Source organism: Penaeus vannamei, chromosome 21 (assembly GCF_042767895.1).
Source record: "Penaeus vannamei isolate JL-2024 chromosome 21, ASM4276789v1, whole genome shotgun sequence".
Classification (NCBI taxonomy): Eukaryota; Metazoa; Arthropoda; class Malacostraca; order Decapoda; family Penaeidae; genus Penaeus; species Penaeus vannamei.
This window is the reverse complement of record NC_091569.1, coordinates 524,932-542,431: the sequence shown is the minus strand read 5'-3', so window position 1 is coordinate 542,431 and position 17,500 is coordinate 524,932. Positions and strand designations below refer to the sequence as shown.

The 17,500-nt window shown below is 40.3% G+C and overlaps 1 protein-coding gene across 2 annotated transcripts in view; it reads right to left on the bottom strand.

Annotated features, from left to right (window-relative positions):
* Positions 1-5,013: 5,013 nt before the first annotated feature.
* The window catches only part of LOC113804851 (uncharacterized), a 135,018-nt gene continuing 122,531 nt past the window's right edge, over positions 5,014-17,500 (bottom strand). The window contains exons 6-9 of one of the 2 annotated variants that reach the window (XM_070135762.1): positions 16,390-16,529; positions 8,745-8,922; positions 7,364-7,464; positions 5,014-6,551 (exon numbers count right to left, since the gene is read on the bottom strand). In XM_070135762.1, coding sequence (XP_069991863.1) covers positions 6,363-6,551; positions 7,364-7,464; positions 8,745-8,922; positions 16,390-16,529 — 608 coding nt within the window. In that variant the 3' untranslated portion in view covers positions 5,014-6,362. The remainder of the gene's footprint in view (positions 6,552-7,363; positions 7,465-8,744; positions 8,923-16,389; positions 16,530-17,500) is intronic. The other variant, XM_070135764.1, reaches the window with a different exon arrangement.

Below are 17,500 nucleotides of genomic sequence, written 5' to 3'. Positions count from 1 at the left end.
GTTTGGGGTTGTCTGCTGCTAGCTTTTGGAAGCAGGGTTGGATATTGGCTAGTTGACCTTCCCTCTTACCTCCCCCCCCCCTTCCCATTTCCCCCATGCCCCCCCACCCCATTTCCCCCATGCCCCCCCACCCCCATCGCTCCCCCACTTCATGATTGAGTTGTAGAAAAGACAGTATTATGCAAGGAAAAAGGGAAGATTAATATTTTTTCTTCATTTGATGCTTGTGTACTTGTATGTTACTTGTCATACAACTTTACATCCATGCATTCAGTGCCTTTTATGCAGTTGTGGTTAATGTAATTAGCCTTTCTTTTTCTTGACCTTTTTCTTTTGGGTTATAGTATTTGTTTTACTTTGTTTTCAAAATTCTGTATTTTACTGTCTCTGTATGAGTCTTTGCATACATTTTAAACTAAATGATAATGACTTTTTTTGTTACATGCATATGTGCTGTTTAAGTGTGTATTCATGCAAAGACACATACAAATATACACAAACACACATACAAGTTCCTACACACATGCATGCAAATGCACACTTGGATGCAGACACATATAAACACACATCCACACTCACACTTTTGTGTGCATAAGTGTCATACTTGCCTATTATATGTAGAGGCTAGAAGGTGAATAAGGTTCTTTATTTGCTATTGGATAATGAAGGGTTTTCAGAATGAGAACAATTATTTTTATGAAACCATTGAGTGATGAAACTTAAGACTGCTAGGCTTTGGTTGGTGGAGGAACAGTGGCCAAAGAATCTTAATCTTAGATGTTAATCTGGCATCAGGTTACTAAAACTAACATGTTCCAGTTAAACATGTGGATTGTATTTGGCTGATCTTGTTGTGTGATAGGGGGACACTCTTAGGTAATAGTACAGGACCTAATGCTGGGTGCTTGCAAACACAGACACACACGCACACACACTCACAGTCACTCACTCACACTCTCTCTAACACTGACACACACACATGCATACACCTTCATGTGAGTGATTGCACATACAATAACCACACGCGCCCACTAATATACACAGGCACACGCACATTCCCACACATGGACACACATACATACATACCCTCATTATATTTCACAAAATATTCAGTAAGACAGAAAAACACATGCAGGAAACTTGTATTGAATTGTAGTTGTTCCTTTAAGGATTCAGATTTGCACAATGATGTGTCCTCAGTATTATGATACATTCAATCAACATCTGTTCCCTGGCAAAAATTGGAGCTCAGTATTACAGCCTGGAATTTCTCGCCCGGTCAGCTGATGCTGGTGTTTGGTCTTTGTGATAAAGGTTGTTTCTGTGATTCTCATTAACTTATTTTTATATTTATGGTATGTAGGTGTATGAGCAGATTTGTATGAAATGGTTAATCATTTTTACCGGTATTAGTTTATTAGCTTTTTGTTTTGGGTTTTTGGAGGAGGATGGACAAAGTATGTCAAAGTTGTAGCCTCTTTGAAATTATCTAAAGGTAGTTTAAAAAGTTTAAATGAAACTGTTGTATTTTTTCAATTTTTAGTTCATAAGGAGACTCACATTCGGAGATTTCAGTCAGATTGTTCTCTTGAGTATGACACGCCATACACTGTGGCCACTTGCAGAGTATAAGTTGTACTCAGCCTGTCAGTGATGATGCAGTCTGTGTGTTGTGAGGTTGGAATGTTGAATTTCAAGATGCCTAATTCAGAGGTAGTTGTCTTCAATGTGATAGGGGTATCCTTAGTACAGAGGTGAAGTCTGTATATATTTTTTTTTATTTGATAAGGTGAAGAGATGGAAATTTTATACAATAAAAAAGAAAAATTGATGTATGCACTATGTTTTCTTGTAGTTATTTCTTTGTAGTTTTAATATTTTATCATTTGATAATTAAACTCACAAGCTCTTCAGTTTTTCAACACTAATCTTTACAGCTGTTCTGCATTATTCTTTTAGTCACTACCATTTATATTTAATTCATGTTGTGATTAGTAATCCTTGTATAAAAAAGATTGTGTTCTTCCTGCTCAAAATGGGACCCATAAGAAAAAAATTAAAATTAAAGTTGCTCTTTCCAGAAATAATCATGCGGGAAAGACATCCCACTTGTTCACGCGAAGGGGTTGCTGATGTGACTGTAGAAAAGGGAGTGACCACAACACCCAAAAGGGGGAGAGTGAGTGAGAGAGTGACTGTGTGTGTGTGTGTGTGAGAGAGTGAGTGAGTTAGTGTGTGTATGTGTGTGTGAGAGTGAGTGAGTGAGTGAGTGTGTGTGTGTATGTGTGTGTGAGAGTGAGTGAGTGAGTGTGTGTGTGTATGTATGTGTGTGTGAGAGAGAGTGAGTGAGTGTGTGTGTGTATGTGTGTGTGAGAGTGAGTGAGTGAGTGTGTGTGTGTATGTATGTGTGTGTGAGAGTGAGTGAGTGAGTGTGTGTATGTGAGTGAGTGAGTGAGTGAGTGAGTGTGAGTGTGAGTGAGTGTGAGAGTGAGTGTGTGTGAGTGAGTCTTAAGGGACACTGTGAAATGCATGATACTTGCAAATGTTTCCATTTCTTTATTAGTCTATTAGTCTATAGACTTTTATTGACTTAACTCAAAACCCAAAAATATTTGAAGTTTACTCTCCTTTATGAGGTTATGCAAATTTGAGTGGGATGATAAGTGAGTTGAGAATTTTGAAGTAAAAAATAACCTCAAGGGATGGAAATTTGGCAAGATTTTTCTTACACTTTCATTCTTTTACAAGATTCTGTGGAAGATGCATTTTTTGAAAGTTAATTGTACATATGTACTTATGATGAGACAGTAGAGGGGCATTTTAACATATACAGGTATGCAAATGATAAAGAGATAGATGCTTCCACACAACTGTAAATATAGGTTACTTTTGTTTTGAAAATATTTTGTTTGTGCTTTTGTAATTTTCCAGCAAAAAAAAAGTGAATGCAAACTATTTTTTATATTTTGATTGAACTCATAAATGAAACGTAGTCATACCTGTACGTTTTGGTTGAGAAGGACACACTTGTCTGGCATTTTTTTTTTCTGTTTTAAAATGTGTACTGCAAATTTTCTTTCTTGTGTGTGCATCGAAACTTTTAGAAGATATGAATTTAAAGAACTACAGTACCACAAATTGTTTTGGAATCTCCAAACTCCACATTGTAAATAATATTTTGTTAAGATAAAATAAAAAGGGAACTATATTCAATTTTTTATTTTCCCCCTACCTTGGGCCTCAGCCCTTAACTCAGCTGATTTTGCATGGTCTTCTCCTTTTTGTTTCCCTTTTTCCAAACCCTTTTGCTGGCCATTTCTGAAGTGAGAGCCATGTTGACAGGGTGAAAGGCTGACTGCAAGTCATGAACTGCCTGGGGGAGCCATGAGCATGGTATCCCCATTTAGTTGTCTAGCTCTAACCCTGCAAGGGGACAACTCTAAGGGGTAGATTATTTCTCTCCCCAACATACTCTAGGCTTATCTTAGCCAGTGATGAAGACTGTACCATTATTAGGGGCATTAAGGCTTGCCCCACTGATTCTGGTTCCCTGACCCCAGGCTCTTCTTCGACCATGACTCAACTCTGCTACTACTACCCCCTCAATGCAACTCTCACATCTGCCAGTCCAAATCGTCCATCCAAGTCAATACTCGATCTCCAGGAAACCTTCTCCCTCTCCCAACATCCTCTACTTCATCACCTCCACAGCTTTCTTCATCAACTTCCCCATCCTCCCTTATTACTGCCCCGCAGCCTTATTGTCCACCCCTCCACAGTACTACCTCTTAACACTGCTCCCTCTTCCACACATCTCTTCTTCTACTCCCACCTCTGCAAACATCTTGAATACTCTGTTTAGCCCAGCCAAATAGGATCAAAAACAAGCAGACAAAGTTCCTTCCGCAGTCACCCCGATCGTTCCCACCTTGTCACAGTTACATCCCAATCCCAAGCTCTAGTGTTATCAACCCTAACTGACTTCACTGGCAAATCCATTCCAGCCCAGCCTCATTCCTCCCTCATTATTTGCACCAGAACCGTCTCTATCTCTGCGAGAAACAGATTGTGGAGAAGACTAACTTGCCTGCCTCTTGGACTATGACGCAGTATCAGTACAGTGCTACACATAATCGTAAGTCCCCCACCAATATTGCCAAGATTACTTTCCTTAATCATGATCCCCCCTTTAATTCTTACAATGAATCCCTCCCCATCCGACCAATTCAACCTACCCCCTAGTCAGTGTTATAATTGTTGATGTCTAGGCCAAACACTATCGTTCCACAGCACGTTGCCCTCTATGTGCCCAAAATAGTCATAATTGCCTAATAAAGTCCTCTGCTCTACCCCTCCCCCATCCTCCTATCATGTTTCTACATCATTCCCAGTATCTCTTCCTCATCCCACTTTTACCCCCTTCCCTTCCTAGTCAAATTCTTTTGCCATTCTAAATCCAAACATTCCAGTCTCCCACTATTCCAGGAACTTCAGTCACTACTTACCCGTTACCTTCCTCTCTTCCTCCACGCTAAAACATCAGAAATACCTTTTCATAGACAAAGTTAAATCCTTAAGTATATTATTTACTTATTATCTTAGCACTTGAGTATTCAGGGACAGATATTTTCCAACGTTGCTATATTCCTGGCAGAAGAATAATTAACTAATTTCTCTCTCTCACACTGACTGAAAGAAAGCTTAATCACATTCTGGTTATGCTTAGCAATTTTGTTCCTGAGCTGCAATACACACCATTTGCAGCAGTATATTGCCATAAATGTAGAACTACCTCAGTGACTTCGATCACTCTAGATACTGATTCAGAATGAGCAATACAAAATTACTAAACTAAATATAATATAGTGAATAAATATAGATTGAGAAGAACAAAAACTGGAACAGGCACGAGGACCTTTCATGGCATCTGGAAAATTTCGATACCATGATAGTTTTCAGCCTGAGACAGACTAGTTTATACATAAAGGGTAATGATTTTTCCCATACAAACATATCATTTATTGACATGTACAAAGTTAGGAAGTTAGTAGTTATTTTCTTACACAACTCGTACTACCATAACGAGCGTAGCAAAGAGAATAGATGTACAATTTACCAATATATCATCACAGATCTAATGTTATCTTCCATAGACACATACAAAAATAGATGAATATGAAAATTAGGTAGAAAACACAAGAAGTATTTTATTAAGCTGTTGATGATTTTTAAAAGTTACATAACATTACATTACACAAACTTCTGTTCCTTTGCCTTGTATGTTCACTGAAAGAATCCGTTTGCCGATTTTGCCAGAATTCCTATAACCAGATCTTCAAATAACAATGGAATTGGTTTCGTAAAACAATACTAGCGCTTTTATCTGATCTGAATGTTCCCGCTATAAAAATATCAATTGGCATTCGTTTCAGAAATCACTTATATTTTGAAAGCAACACACGTAGAGACCGGAATTTTCCCAAACAGATACAGACATTAAGAAGAATATATTGCTGGGTTGCTAACACGTCGTTTATGAAATGTGACCAGGACAGTAACAGTATCGGCATCAGACTTACAGCAGAATCACGATATCGATTTCATGATAACGAAGTACAGTGTATATTCTCGATAACAAAATTCACTGATGTACACTAACGGAAATTGACTCCACCGCACAGACAGATATCCAATCGGGAACACATAAAAGACCTTCATTTTGCAATGTATTAAAACTATCTCAGGCACGAAAGTTTTCTTCAAGTTATGCAATGAGCGAGGAAGACAAACCACGTATTTTTTTTCATATAAATGGAAAAAAAGAGCAATAGAGACACACATCAAGCACATCACGTGGCGAAACCCTCAAGCACGCGAGAGAATTCGAGAAATGATTTTGATATACGGACAGACACAAATTTCCATCGATAGATTCTTTGGGTCACGTATATGGTAACAAAATTTAACACCTATTGTCTTCATTTTTCCCGTTTTTTTCTGGATTCTAACTTTTCCGAGCTTCATTTCTGGAGAAATTCTGAACTCTCTCTAAACTCGATCATCGAATATAAAAACCCTGCATATCTTCAAGTTTTCAATTGAATGATAGAATAAAAAAAATCACGGGTAATGAGAGAAAGAAAGAAGGAAAGAACGAGATATGCATTTGATTGATATAAAAAAGGCAAAAGTTAAAGTGATATGAAAAAAATAATCACCGTGCAATTTTCAACAGCATTTTTTTTCCATTCTTTCACACTTACTTCAAGGGCCACGCCTGTCTCGTATCACTGGAACTGCGAAGTCGTTCTAAAATATAAATACCTAAACAGAATAGATAAACACCATTTTACTCACATGCCTCACAACACGTGCAGGTTCTCACACGACTTAGTTTTGCGGTCTTTGTTCAGGAGTTTGTTCAAAATGCCCTTGACCCGAAAACTGTTTTTGTGGCGCATCCGCTGCTGGGTGGCGGTCGGCGAGCCCTCGGAGCCCGAGCCTGGCGCCTCCTGGTTCTCGCTGCTCAGGACCTTGTTCTTCAGGCGGATCTGGGGGAGGAAGCAACGGGGGGAGGGGGGTTAGGGGAGGAAAGCGACTCTCTTTCGCTCGCTGTAGCTTTCTCTCTCTCTCTTTCTCTCTTTGGTTCTCTCACGCTCTCTCTCTCTCTCTCTGGCTCTCTCTCTCTTTGGCTCTCTCACGCTCTCTCTCTCTTTGGCTCTCTCACGCTCTCTCTCTCTCTCTCTCTTTCTTTCTTGCACTCACTCACTCACTCACTCACTCACTCACTCACTCACTCACTCTCTCTCTCTCTCGCTCACTTTTTACTGTTGAATAGAAAAAAATGGCAAAATTACTTTTTTCAGCGTTTGTGTCATGATAACTATCGCCATTCAAATCATTTCCAATGTAAACACGTAAACACTTCCGAAATTATTTGTCCGCTATTTATCCACACCCTCAATACTTAGACTTCGTAGACTATACAACGCCCGCACTTCAGGCCACGGGCGCCTCCTGGAATGAAGACTGAATTAACGGGAGTCCAGAAACCACTCTTGGAGATAAAAGCCCAAACCGCAAAAGTAAAAGAAAAAAAAAATAAATAAATAAAAAAAAATAAAAAATAAAACCATGCAAAATAGAAACCAAAACCACGAAATGAATTACACAAATGGAAACACATGATCACAAAATCCATTAAAAAAAAGTAAACATAAAACGCAAAAAAAAAAAAAAACGCAAAACACTATACCCCCTAAAAAAATAAAAATAAAATAAAACCCGCATAAATTTCTCCCACAAAACCTCTAAAAACCTCTTCTTGAAACCCGCCCACCACGCGACCCCGCCCGCCGCCCACCTGGGTCAAGATGCCGACGAGCAGCTCATCCACGTTGTGGTCGATGCCGGCGCTCACTTCGATGAACTTGCACTCGTAGGTCATGGCCAGAGTGCGGCCCTCTGGGGGTCAAAGGTCAGGGGTCAGTGCGAGTTAAGAGCCGGAAGTTGGGTTTGGGGAAGATTTTGGATTTTTTTTTTTTTTTTTTTTTTTGGGGGGGGGGGGGGTAAATTATTGTTGCTGTTGTTTGATTCTTACTCTCACTGTTCTTGAATATATTAACCTCTCTCTGTTCGTGACTCGATCCCGCGCCGCCAGATTGTAAGGCAGGCACGCTATCCATTCGTCCACCACTCAACTAAAAGGATTGTGCAACCAGGCACCATCTGGCACCATGGATTTTACCCAACTACTCATACCTGAGTAAGTATAGCGAGATTTTACACGCAATCCCAGCGAGCATTCGGGACTTATGGAGAGCAGATCAAACCCCAAATCAGATAACCTGAGGTATATTAATGAAAGATGGAAATAATGCACTACCGCATTTATATCAAATTATTGTTGCTGTTTGATTCTTATTATCACATTGTTATTATGATTACTACCGTTCTTGTTATTACTTTAAAACTTCTTTATCGCCATTATTATCTTTATCATTCTTACTATTATCATTATCATCATCATTAATATCATTATTATTACCTTCATCACTATTGCTATCATTATTACCAGAACAATCTTCCTCTGAAATAGAATGAATAAACAAAAGTAGACAATGATGTTGAGGTAAATTTTACAGATTCGAAACCCAAGGAGCCTTACAAGGGGGCCAGAGGTGAGGAAAGGAATCTCATTTTTGGTCCCAGACAAAGACCCTACGTTACTGGTCTCAAATAAAATATCTATCGGACTCTTCCAAAACAACAAATCCTTCTTACTGGTCCCATTCAAAGAGTCTCTTAAACTGGTCCCAAATAAAGAGAACATGTCGTATTGGTCCCAAATAAAGAAGTTCTCTTGGTCCTAAAGAGGGAGTCATTCTTATTAGTCTCAAAGCATCTCTCTTGCAGATTCCAAACAAAGAATCTGTGTCAAGGGTCCCATATGATCCCATAAAAAGAATCACTATTATTAGTCCCAGACAAAGAATCCATTTCTAGTCTCAAATAAAAAAACCCTTTCTGGTCCCCAACAAAGACTCCTTTTCTGGTCCCAAAAATCCTCTTCTGGTCCCCAACAAAAAAACCTTTCTGGTCCCAAACAAATAATTCTCTTCTAGTCCCAAACAAAAAGCCCTTTCTGGTCCCAAACAAAAAAATCCTCTTCTGGTCCCCAACCAAGACTCCCTTCCTGGCCCCCCTCCCCCCCACAACCACCTGCTCGTCGAGCCCGAACTCACCCGACGTGGTGACGACCCGAGTGCGCTGCAGGTCGGTCTTGTTGGCCACGAGGATCACCGCTCTCTGAGTCACGTGACCCAACGACCACACGCGGCCCAGCACCGTCGACGCCGCCTTGAAGCTCTCGCGGTCGTTGATGGCGTACACGACCACCCAGCCGTCCGCGTGGCCCTCTCGCTGCGGGGGGAGGGGGAGGGGGAAGGGGAGGAGGAAGGGGAAGGGGAGGGGAGGAGGAAGGGGAAGGGGAAGGGGGTCGTCAGAGGAGGGGGAAAGGGGGGGTGGTCAGAGGAGGGGGAAAGGGGGGGTGGTCAGAGGAGAGGGAAGGGGAAGGGGAAGGGGAGCGAGAGAGGAAGAGGAAGGGGAAGGGGAGGGGGAGGAGGAAGGGGAAGGGGTAGGGGATGGTCAGAGGAGAGGGAAAGGGAGGGGGGGTGGTCAGAGGAGAGGGAAGGGGAAGGGGGTGGTCAGAGGAGGGGGAGGGGGAGGGGGTCAGAGGAGAGGCAATGGGAGGGGGGGTCAGAGGAGAGGGAAGGGGAGGGGGAAGGGGAGGTGGGAGGGGTAGGGGGAGGAGAGGGGGGTTGGGAGGTGGTCAAATTTCATAGGGGCGAGAGGGGGGGGGGGTGGTGAGGAGAAGGACAAAAGCGGAGAGAAATTGAGAAGAATTACGATTATTTATTTTGTTGCAAATTCAACAATAATTATGATAGTGTTATTGTTATCCTATTAATTAAGAATATTACAGATATCAACACCATTATGACCATCACCACTTAAGATAAGCATCATCATCATCATCATCATCATCATCATCATCATCACAACCATTACTACTGCGATATCACTCATTCTTCCACACTCCTTCTCGGGCATTCAGACGCTTCTACCCCCCCCCCCCCCCCGTGGCATTTCCCTTCGGTATGCCCCCGCGGTCGCCAAGGCATTCCACGAGATTTTCCAACCGCCACTTTTCGAAAATTTAAATCTCCGAAGATTAGCATTTTGATAGCCTGCCTCCATCGTTAAACGTCATTGTTATAGTCATCTCCATTAGCATAATTGAGCTGCTATTTGATGCCATTTTTTTCTGATTGTTGATTTATCTTCATTATTTCTGATTTTGTTGTGATTTTTTTTCCGTCATTACTACTGGTGCTGTTACTACTATATACAGTTTATCTATATTTCTATCTCTGCAAAGAAAAAAGAAAATGTCAAAAGTCCGGACGGGGCAGTTGGCTGAAGTGCGAAATATGGTTTCTTGTGCGTGACAAATTCCCGACGAGTAAATGCTGTGCGCTCGATGCCAGGAAGACTTTTCAACTATTGAATGAATGAATAAATAAATAAATATATAAATAAAATAAAAGACGGTACCATTCTCTCGTTGTATGTTTTGTTCATCTTCCTCTTCCTGTATCTTTCTCCCCCTCACTCACACATTCTCTCACTTACTCACTACATATAACGTACGTTTGTACATACGTCTATTTCTCGCCGACGTGGCACGCGCAACCATAAATAGAGAAAAGGAAGATATATAGATAAATTACATGCAGTCATCCCCTCTCCTACGACTCTCTCCCAATCTCTCTTTCCCTTCTTTACGCCTTTCAAACGAAGGAGAATTAAAATCAATACTTCCGCCGGCAAAGGAAACCGGGCGTCACTCTCATCGGGTTATTTTTACAGCATCCGTCCACAGATGCTTATGTCCTTCGGGTGCAAGGAGAAGGCGAGGAATTCCGCCGCCCGGATGGCTCCTTCCCTGGCCCTTGGCGTGGACTGTTTAGCCGAGCCATAACCAGCCACGAATTTCAGTCAACTTTTGCCTTCTGCCGCCACGTCACCGTCATTTCGTGATTTTTCTTTGTTTTGTGGACACTTTTAAAAAATTAAGACTGTATAAATGACATATACATACGAAGGTAATAAATATGAATAGTGTTCACTCACACATCCGGTAGCACGTATACGCGGCTTTCACGCTTGGAAGGACCACCTCAATGAAAGCAGCAACAAAGACTAGAAAGTAAGTTAAATGTGGCGTGCGGAGTCCGTAGAGTTACAAAATCCATCAACAACGTACTGCACAACACATTCTGCGAAATTCATGGACTATTATTCATGGTGGAAATATCCCAGTCCTCAGTTGAATAAGCAAACCTCGTAGGCTGTCATTAAAACGAAAAAAAAACGTGAGAGTATTAAGCAGATATAATCCCTGCAAACGGACACCTACAAAGAAAATTTTGTTTGTTTAATATCTAGGCAAAGGATGCTTTATGTGCTTGCTCTTCCCTCCCCAACGAATCGCCAAATCATTGTTTCATTATTCCGACACAGTGGATCTTACATTATTCTAGCTATTATATTAATACGTGGCAACGCTATCTTTCCATTAAATATGCGAGGGATAAAATTTATTTCAGTAGCAGCACTGCACGAGCTACACATTCTATGATGAACAGGTAAGAGATAAGCGGTTTTAAAACGATGCACTGGTTTGGAATGAATAAAAACAAATGAACAGATACGCGTTCAGTTCTTATCTCTGTTCGCATATATTGCACAACTGCATGAACTACCATACATACGCGTTTAGGTATGTCAACTGCGGTAGTAGACTTCAGCTGAGCTAACATTGCATATCTCTCTTTCTTTCTTTCTTTCTTTCTCTCTCTCTCTCTCTCTTTCTTTCTTTCTCTCTCTCTCTCTCCACAACCTTCCTCTCACTCTCACTCTCTCTCAGTCTCTCTCTCTCTCTCTCACCCTTACTCCCTCCTAGTCGCTCTCGCTCATTCTCACTCTCTCTCTCTCTCTCTTCTTTCCTCCTCCTCTTCCTTTTCTTATTCTCTCATCCCCAGGTAGTTCTCGGCCCCACTACAGGAGGAGACAAGTGTCACCACGTCGAACCCGAAGCCTCGCAGATGACCCAAGTCTTTCACAGCGACATAAATGAAATGTGGGAAGAAGCAACAGGAAACCGTTCTCCAATAAAGTCTAACTGATTTGCGATGGAATTTTTATTTGCTGAAGTACCGTAAGGAAATACATATCTAGGCAGGATAGGGAGGGGTACATCCACTCATGTATTGATGTACATGTACTAAAACTATCCCTGGGTTTGTGTACATCCCTCTCTTTCTGTATTTATATCTGCATCTATATCTATCCCTTCATCAACATCTATATCTATCTATATATAATATATATATCTATATATCTATATCTATATCTATCTCTCTCTCTCTCTCTCTCTCTCTCTCTCTCTCTCTCTCTCTATATATATATATATATATATATATATATATATATCTATATCAGTATATCTATCCATCTATACATGAAGGTATGTGTGTCCCAGAGAGGCAAGGGCCATTAGACCTCCCCCCCCCCCCCGTCAGCCCAGCCTTCAAGTCCCTTTATGTTCCAGAATTAAAAAAAAAAATCTGTTATTCCTTCCCCTAAGGCGGCTCGGGTACACGACCCTGATTTAATAAGAGAGCACATCAAGGGACGCCGTCAAAGCCAAGGGTTTATATAAGGTTTCGCGCAAACAGGAATGCTGCAGGAGGCTTCACACTGGATCTGAGGGCCTCGATTCGCTCGCTACAAGATCTCATTGTCTCTTGATGGGGTGAGGGGAGGGGTGGGAAGGGCTGGGGGGAGGGGATGCAGGTAAAAAGGGAGGGGTAGGGAGGTAGGGGGAAGGGGGTGCGGGTAAAGGGAGTGGGGTAGGGAGGAAGGGGGAGGGAGAGGGGTAAGGAGGAAGGGGGAATGGGTGGGTGAGGTCAAGGAGGAAGGGGATTGGGTGGGGGGGAGGATTATGGGGGCGGAAGGGGGGAGAGGGACTGCAGGCAATGAGGGGGTGGGGATGGGGAGTCCAGCCCAGTGATTGTACGTTGGAAAGAGAACTTGACTGACATGATAATGGAAATGAAAATAACAATAACGGTAATGGTAATGACAATAACAATAATAACAACAACAATCAATAATGATAATGATAATAACAACAACAGCATTGATCATGATAACAATAATAATATTAGTACCAATAACCATGATAATTATCATTACAATGACCTCAAAATTATTAGTAATGATATTGATTCACAATAATACAATGAAAAAAAATCCAACAAATAACACCTACACTAATAATGGTAATTGTAGAAGTAAAATGATAACACTAATCGCACTTATAGTACTGAATGTAATACTTATTTTGTATAAATACCTTTACAACTGATGCTACTCATGGTCAATTTAAGGATTACTGTCAATGTTTTTATTGATATTGTATCATCATAGTGGTAACAATTATCATTATTATTTTTATTATATCTTAGCATTATCATGTTTACTATACTATTTGAAACATAATAATTAAGATGAACATCAATGTCTGTCTCATTACTTTCATTACCATAACATTGTCATAAATATATTTTCATCATTACCATTATCATAACTATCATCATTACTATACAACTCAAATAACAATACGAATATCAAAGATCACCAGTGAATCTCTCCTAATCATTCATTCTGTAATCACCATAGCTACTACTAGTATCATTATCATTAATGTTTTCATATATGAACAATAGTTTATCTGAACAGAGTAGCATGGAAGACGGTATTTCCAGTCTGTCAACAAAAAAATGAAAACAGAAGCAAGGTATCAATGTTCGTGACAAAAACTGAAGCCATCTGATTTTATGGTACATCATGATAAGTATGTACCATGTTTCGAGACAGTCCAGTATGTACTGTACATAATGCATTCACGACGCAAGTTGTGAACCGCGAATGAAGCTTCGAAACTCCCCTATTGTAACCAACAACGGTATTCGATGACGGAAAGAATCCCTCAGTAAAGTAATCACTTTTCTAAGGGAGACAAAACTATTACCTTATCTAGATTGAAACAACGGAGAGGATCCTGTGGCTTAATAGCCTTGGGCACAGACTGGTTGACAGCCAAGAGAAAAAAGACACGGAATTCGCGGAAGGATTCGATACGATTTCTCTCGCTCGCTCTCCTTTTAAAAACGAAATGTAGAGCGAGGGTCGTTGAAACCTATTGTGATTCAAGTGGAATATTCAAAACATCATTTCGGACCAAAAACGCATCATGGAGATGCCTACCATTATTCAAAAGGAAACGTTCAAAACATCGCTTAAGTGTCATAATGCATTATTAACTTAAGCTCAGTTGGTCCTTGTGAGGCCTGCTGGGGCCATCCATAATTCTGAGGTGGTTTATCAAAGGGACTTGAATTTTGGCAAAACAAAAGGCCTTTCTAAAAGCCAAAAGCGAAAATACTTCCACAAAATTATAATAACCGGATTCTTTGTGAGCAGGGTACAAGGGTGTTCACAATACTTACAGTATATTCTGTAAAACTGAATTTTCGATGCTCCAAAACTGAATATTTGTATAAAAATGTTCAAGTAAAAAGAAGATGCAAGTTATTAATATCCTTTTTCTCTCGTTTCTTTTTTTTGTCGCAAGTGAAACGTTTATCAGTCAGTAATAAATATGTACTTAAGATACCTTTACAGAATGTTAACATCAGGAACTTCGAAAATAGCGAAAGAACAAGATATACTGACTAACCTGCTACCTAATCTTGAAAATCTCAGCCGTAGTCTTCCTTGGCGAGAGAGCGACTTCCCCAAAGGAGGCAAAAGTCGGACTGGAATCTTTATGGTCGTTGCTCGAGTGTAAACAAACCCTCTGAACGCTACGACGGGCTTAAAGCTAATCTAGAATTCTCCAAATAATAGTTCTTATTGTCATAATAGATAGCCAGTTTTCTATTAATTCAATTGATTTTAAAATCTTTTCTCCACTGCTAATAATATGAATGTACTTTAATACTGTAACCGTTATCTTCACTTAATATACTAAAAAACTAATACGCACTGTCATTTGATCCGTTTTCAACTCGACCGTTATATATAAAATATTTTAATAAAATCGTCGCAGGAATTAATATTTTATATCAGCGCTGCACACGCAGGAAATATATTGCGTTACATAAATAAAAGATATATTTTCATACAAGCTTTGCAAAGATATGAGTTTAAATTTACCAGCTCATTTAGTTTCAGAAACACACATTTATACTCATCTCTCTCAACATAAAAAGGGCCATAGCAATGATGATAATATCAGTGAGAGAAATTATTAATCTTTAAATTAATTCATCTGTCTATTCCATAACGAAACCAGTGCTTCAAAATCCTTCAACACACGAAGATTTCAAGTAAAACTCCAGATTAGATTTTTGTTTTCGTCTTGGCAAAGTGACAAGGAAACATGTCCCAGCATGTCCTGGCGCGCACAGCCAATGAATGAGTAAAGAGTTGCCCTCCTCAGAGGTCAAAGGTTATGTGGAATGTGCTGGTTTGACCTCATGTGGGAGTTTGTGGTATATGTTTTCACACACAAAAAAAACTTTTGATGTTCTTTACCTTTTTGTGAGCTTGCAATAACATCCATCCTCTTTCCTCTCTATCTCTCCTCCTCTTTCACATGTTTTCTTTGCTTCTCTCCTTTGTTTTTATTTTCTCTCTCTGTGTTTTGCCTTTCTCTCTCTACGTTCAGGAAACTTATTTTTGTCTCATTGTGTTTTTTAAATCAATTTACCTATCATCATCATTATTTCCCTTGTGCCATCTTCGCTACGGTAGATCTGGCCTTTACTTTCAATAAATTTGTCAAACTATATTTAAATAGTACCTGATAAAGAAAGCGAAAACTAAAAAAAAATACGTCTACAAAAAAAAAATAATAATAATAATAAAAAAAATGCACCAGTGTATATTTATTATTTTTATTCCTATTCCTGACCTTCCGTGTACATATCGTTACATTCTCTTCTTTCTCGTATTATAAGCGAGGTTTAACATTTTACAACCACAACACTACATTATTTCCACAAGATGTCGTTAGGGTCCGACTTAAAAACAAAAAAAAAAACAAAAATTATCGGGGAAAAGTTTGGTCTTTGATATTTTCGAAGCTTAATTTCATGCACAGGAAACTGAGAGTGTAATTTGCTGTTTCTTATCTAATTTATTTATTTACTTTTTTTGCCCATCCTCTCCTCTTTTCGAAAAAAATCCTCTCAAACCTGATTTAATTTTTTTTTTACTGAAAAATGTTGAGAATATTAACAAATATCAAAAACACACTCACAAAACAAAAAGACGATCTTACTCACATACTCACAAAAAAATAGAAACAAACAAAAAAAACGATCACACACACACAAAACAAAACCAAAATAGATCACACACACAAAACAAAACAAAACAAAAAGAACTATCACACACACACAAAAACGATCACACACTCACGCACAAAACAAAAAAAACACTCTCACACACACGAAACAAAAACAAAAAAAAATCGCTCTCCCACACACAAAACAAAACAAAACAAAACAAAACTATCACACACACAAAACAAAACAAAACAAAACAAAACTATCACACACAAAACAAAAACAAAAAACAATCACTCTCCCACACACAAAACCAAAACAAAACAAAACAAACTATCACACACACACCAAAAAACTACCTCCCCCCCCTCCCCCCTCCAGATCCCAGCCCCCCTCCGTCACTCACGGCGATGGCCTGCGTGATCTCCTGCAGGCGGATGAAGACGAGCTCGGCCTCCTCGCCCTCCAGGATGACCGAGACGCTCCGCTCCATCCCCCGGCCGGCCTCCTCGTTCCCTGGAGGCGAAAACACTCCTCTCATTAAGGCTGGAACGAACGGGGAAAAGCCGGTAAAGAGGCGGGTTAGCGGGAGGAGTGGAATCTTAATGGGATATTTAGTTTCTCTCGAGACGACCTTGTGGCCCGCGTGAGGAAAAGGGGGGGTCTTGGATTAGGGGATGAGTTGGGTGTTGGGGGGGGAGGGGGGAGGGGGGCTTGTCCTGAGGAGGGGGCGGGCGGGGGTTGGGCGGGGTTCAGAATCATGAGTTTAATGGGATATTAGTTTCTCTCGGGACGACCTTGTGGCCCGCGTGAGGGAAAGGGGGGGTCTTGGCTTATGGGATTAGTTGGGTTTTGGGGGGGAGGGGGGTGTTGGGGGGAGGCTTGTCCTGAGGATGGGGGGGCGGGGGCGGGGTTCAGAATCGTGGGTTTTCTTGTTTAGGAGTTTAATGGGATATTAGTTCCTCTCGAGACGACCTTGTGGCCCGCGTGAGGAAAAGGGGGTCTTGGCTTATGGGATGAGTTGGGGGTGGGTGAGTGGGTGGGGGGGGGGCTTGTCCTGAGGAAGGGGCGGGGTTCGGGTTCAGAATCGTGGGTTTTCTTGTTTAGGTGGTGTGTTTATTCTTATAATTATTCAAGACATCTTTAATGTTTGTTTATGTTTATTTGTCTAATTTATCTACATGTGTATAGGTTTTTACTTTGTCGGTTTACATATTCATTTATTTATTCATTTATCTATGTCTTTTAATTGCCTATGTATTTATATCTATCTATCTATCTATGTTTACTCATCTATCTATCCGATTACTCATTTATTTATATATCTATATATTCATTCAGTCACTACGTACAAGTTTATCTATTAATTTTCTATTTATCTATTACCAACGCAATTATTTTTTTGCGCTCGTCCCCCATTGTCCTCTCAATAGACAGAACGTGCTTCCGCGGCCTTTAATCCTGCAGGATCGCAAAGCCGACTTATTTCGAAGGAGAACTAATTAAACCTCCGGAAG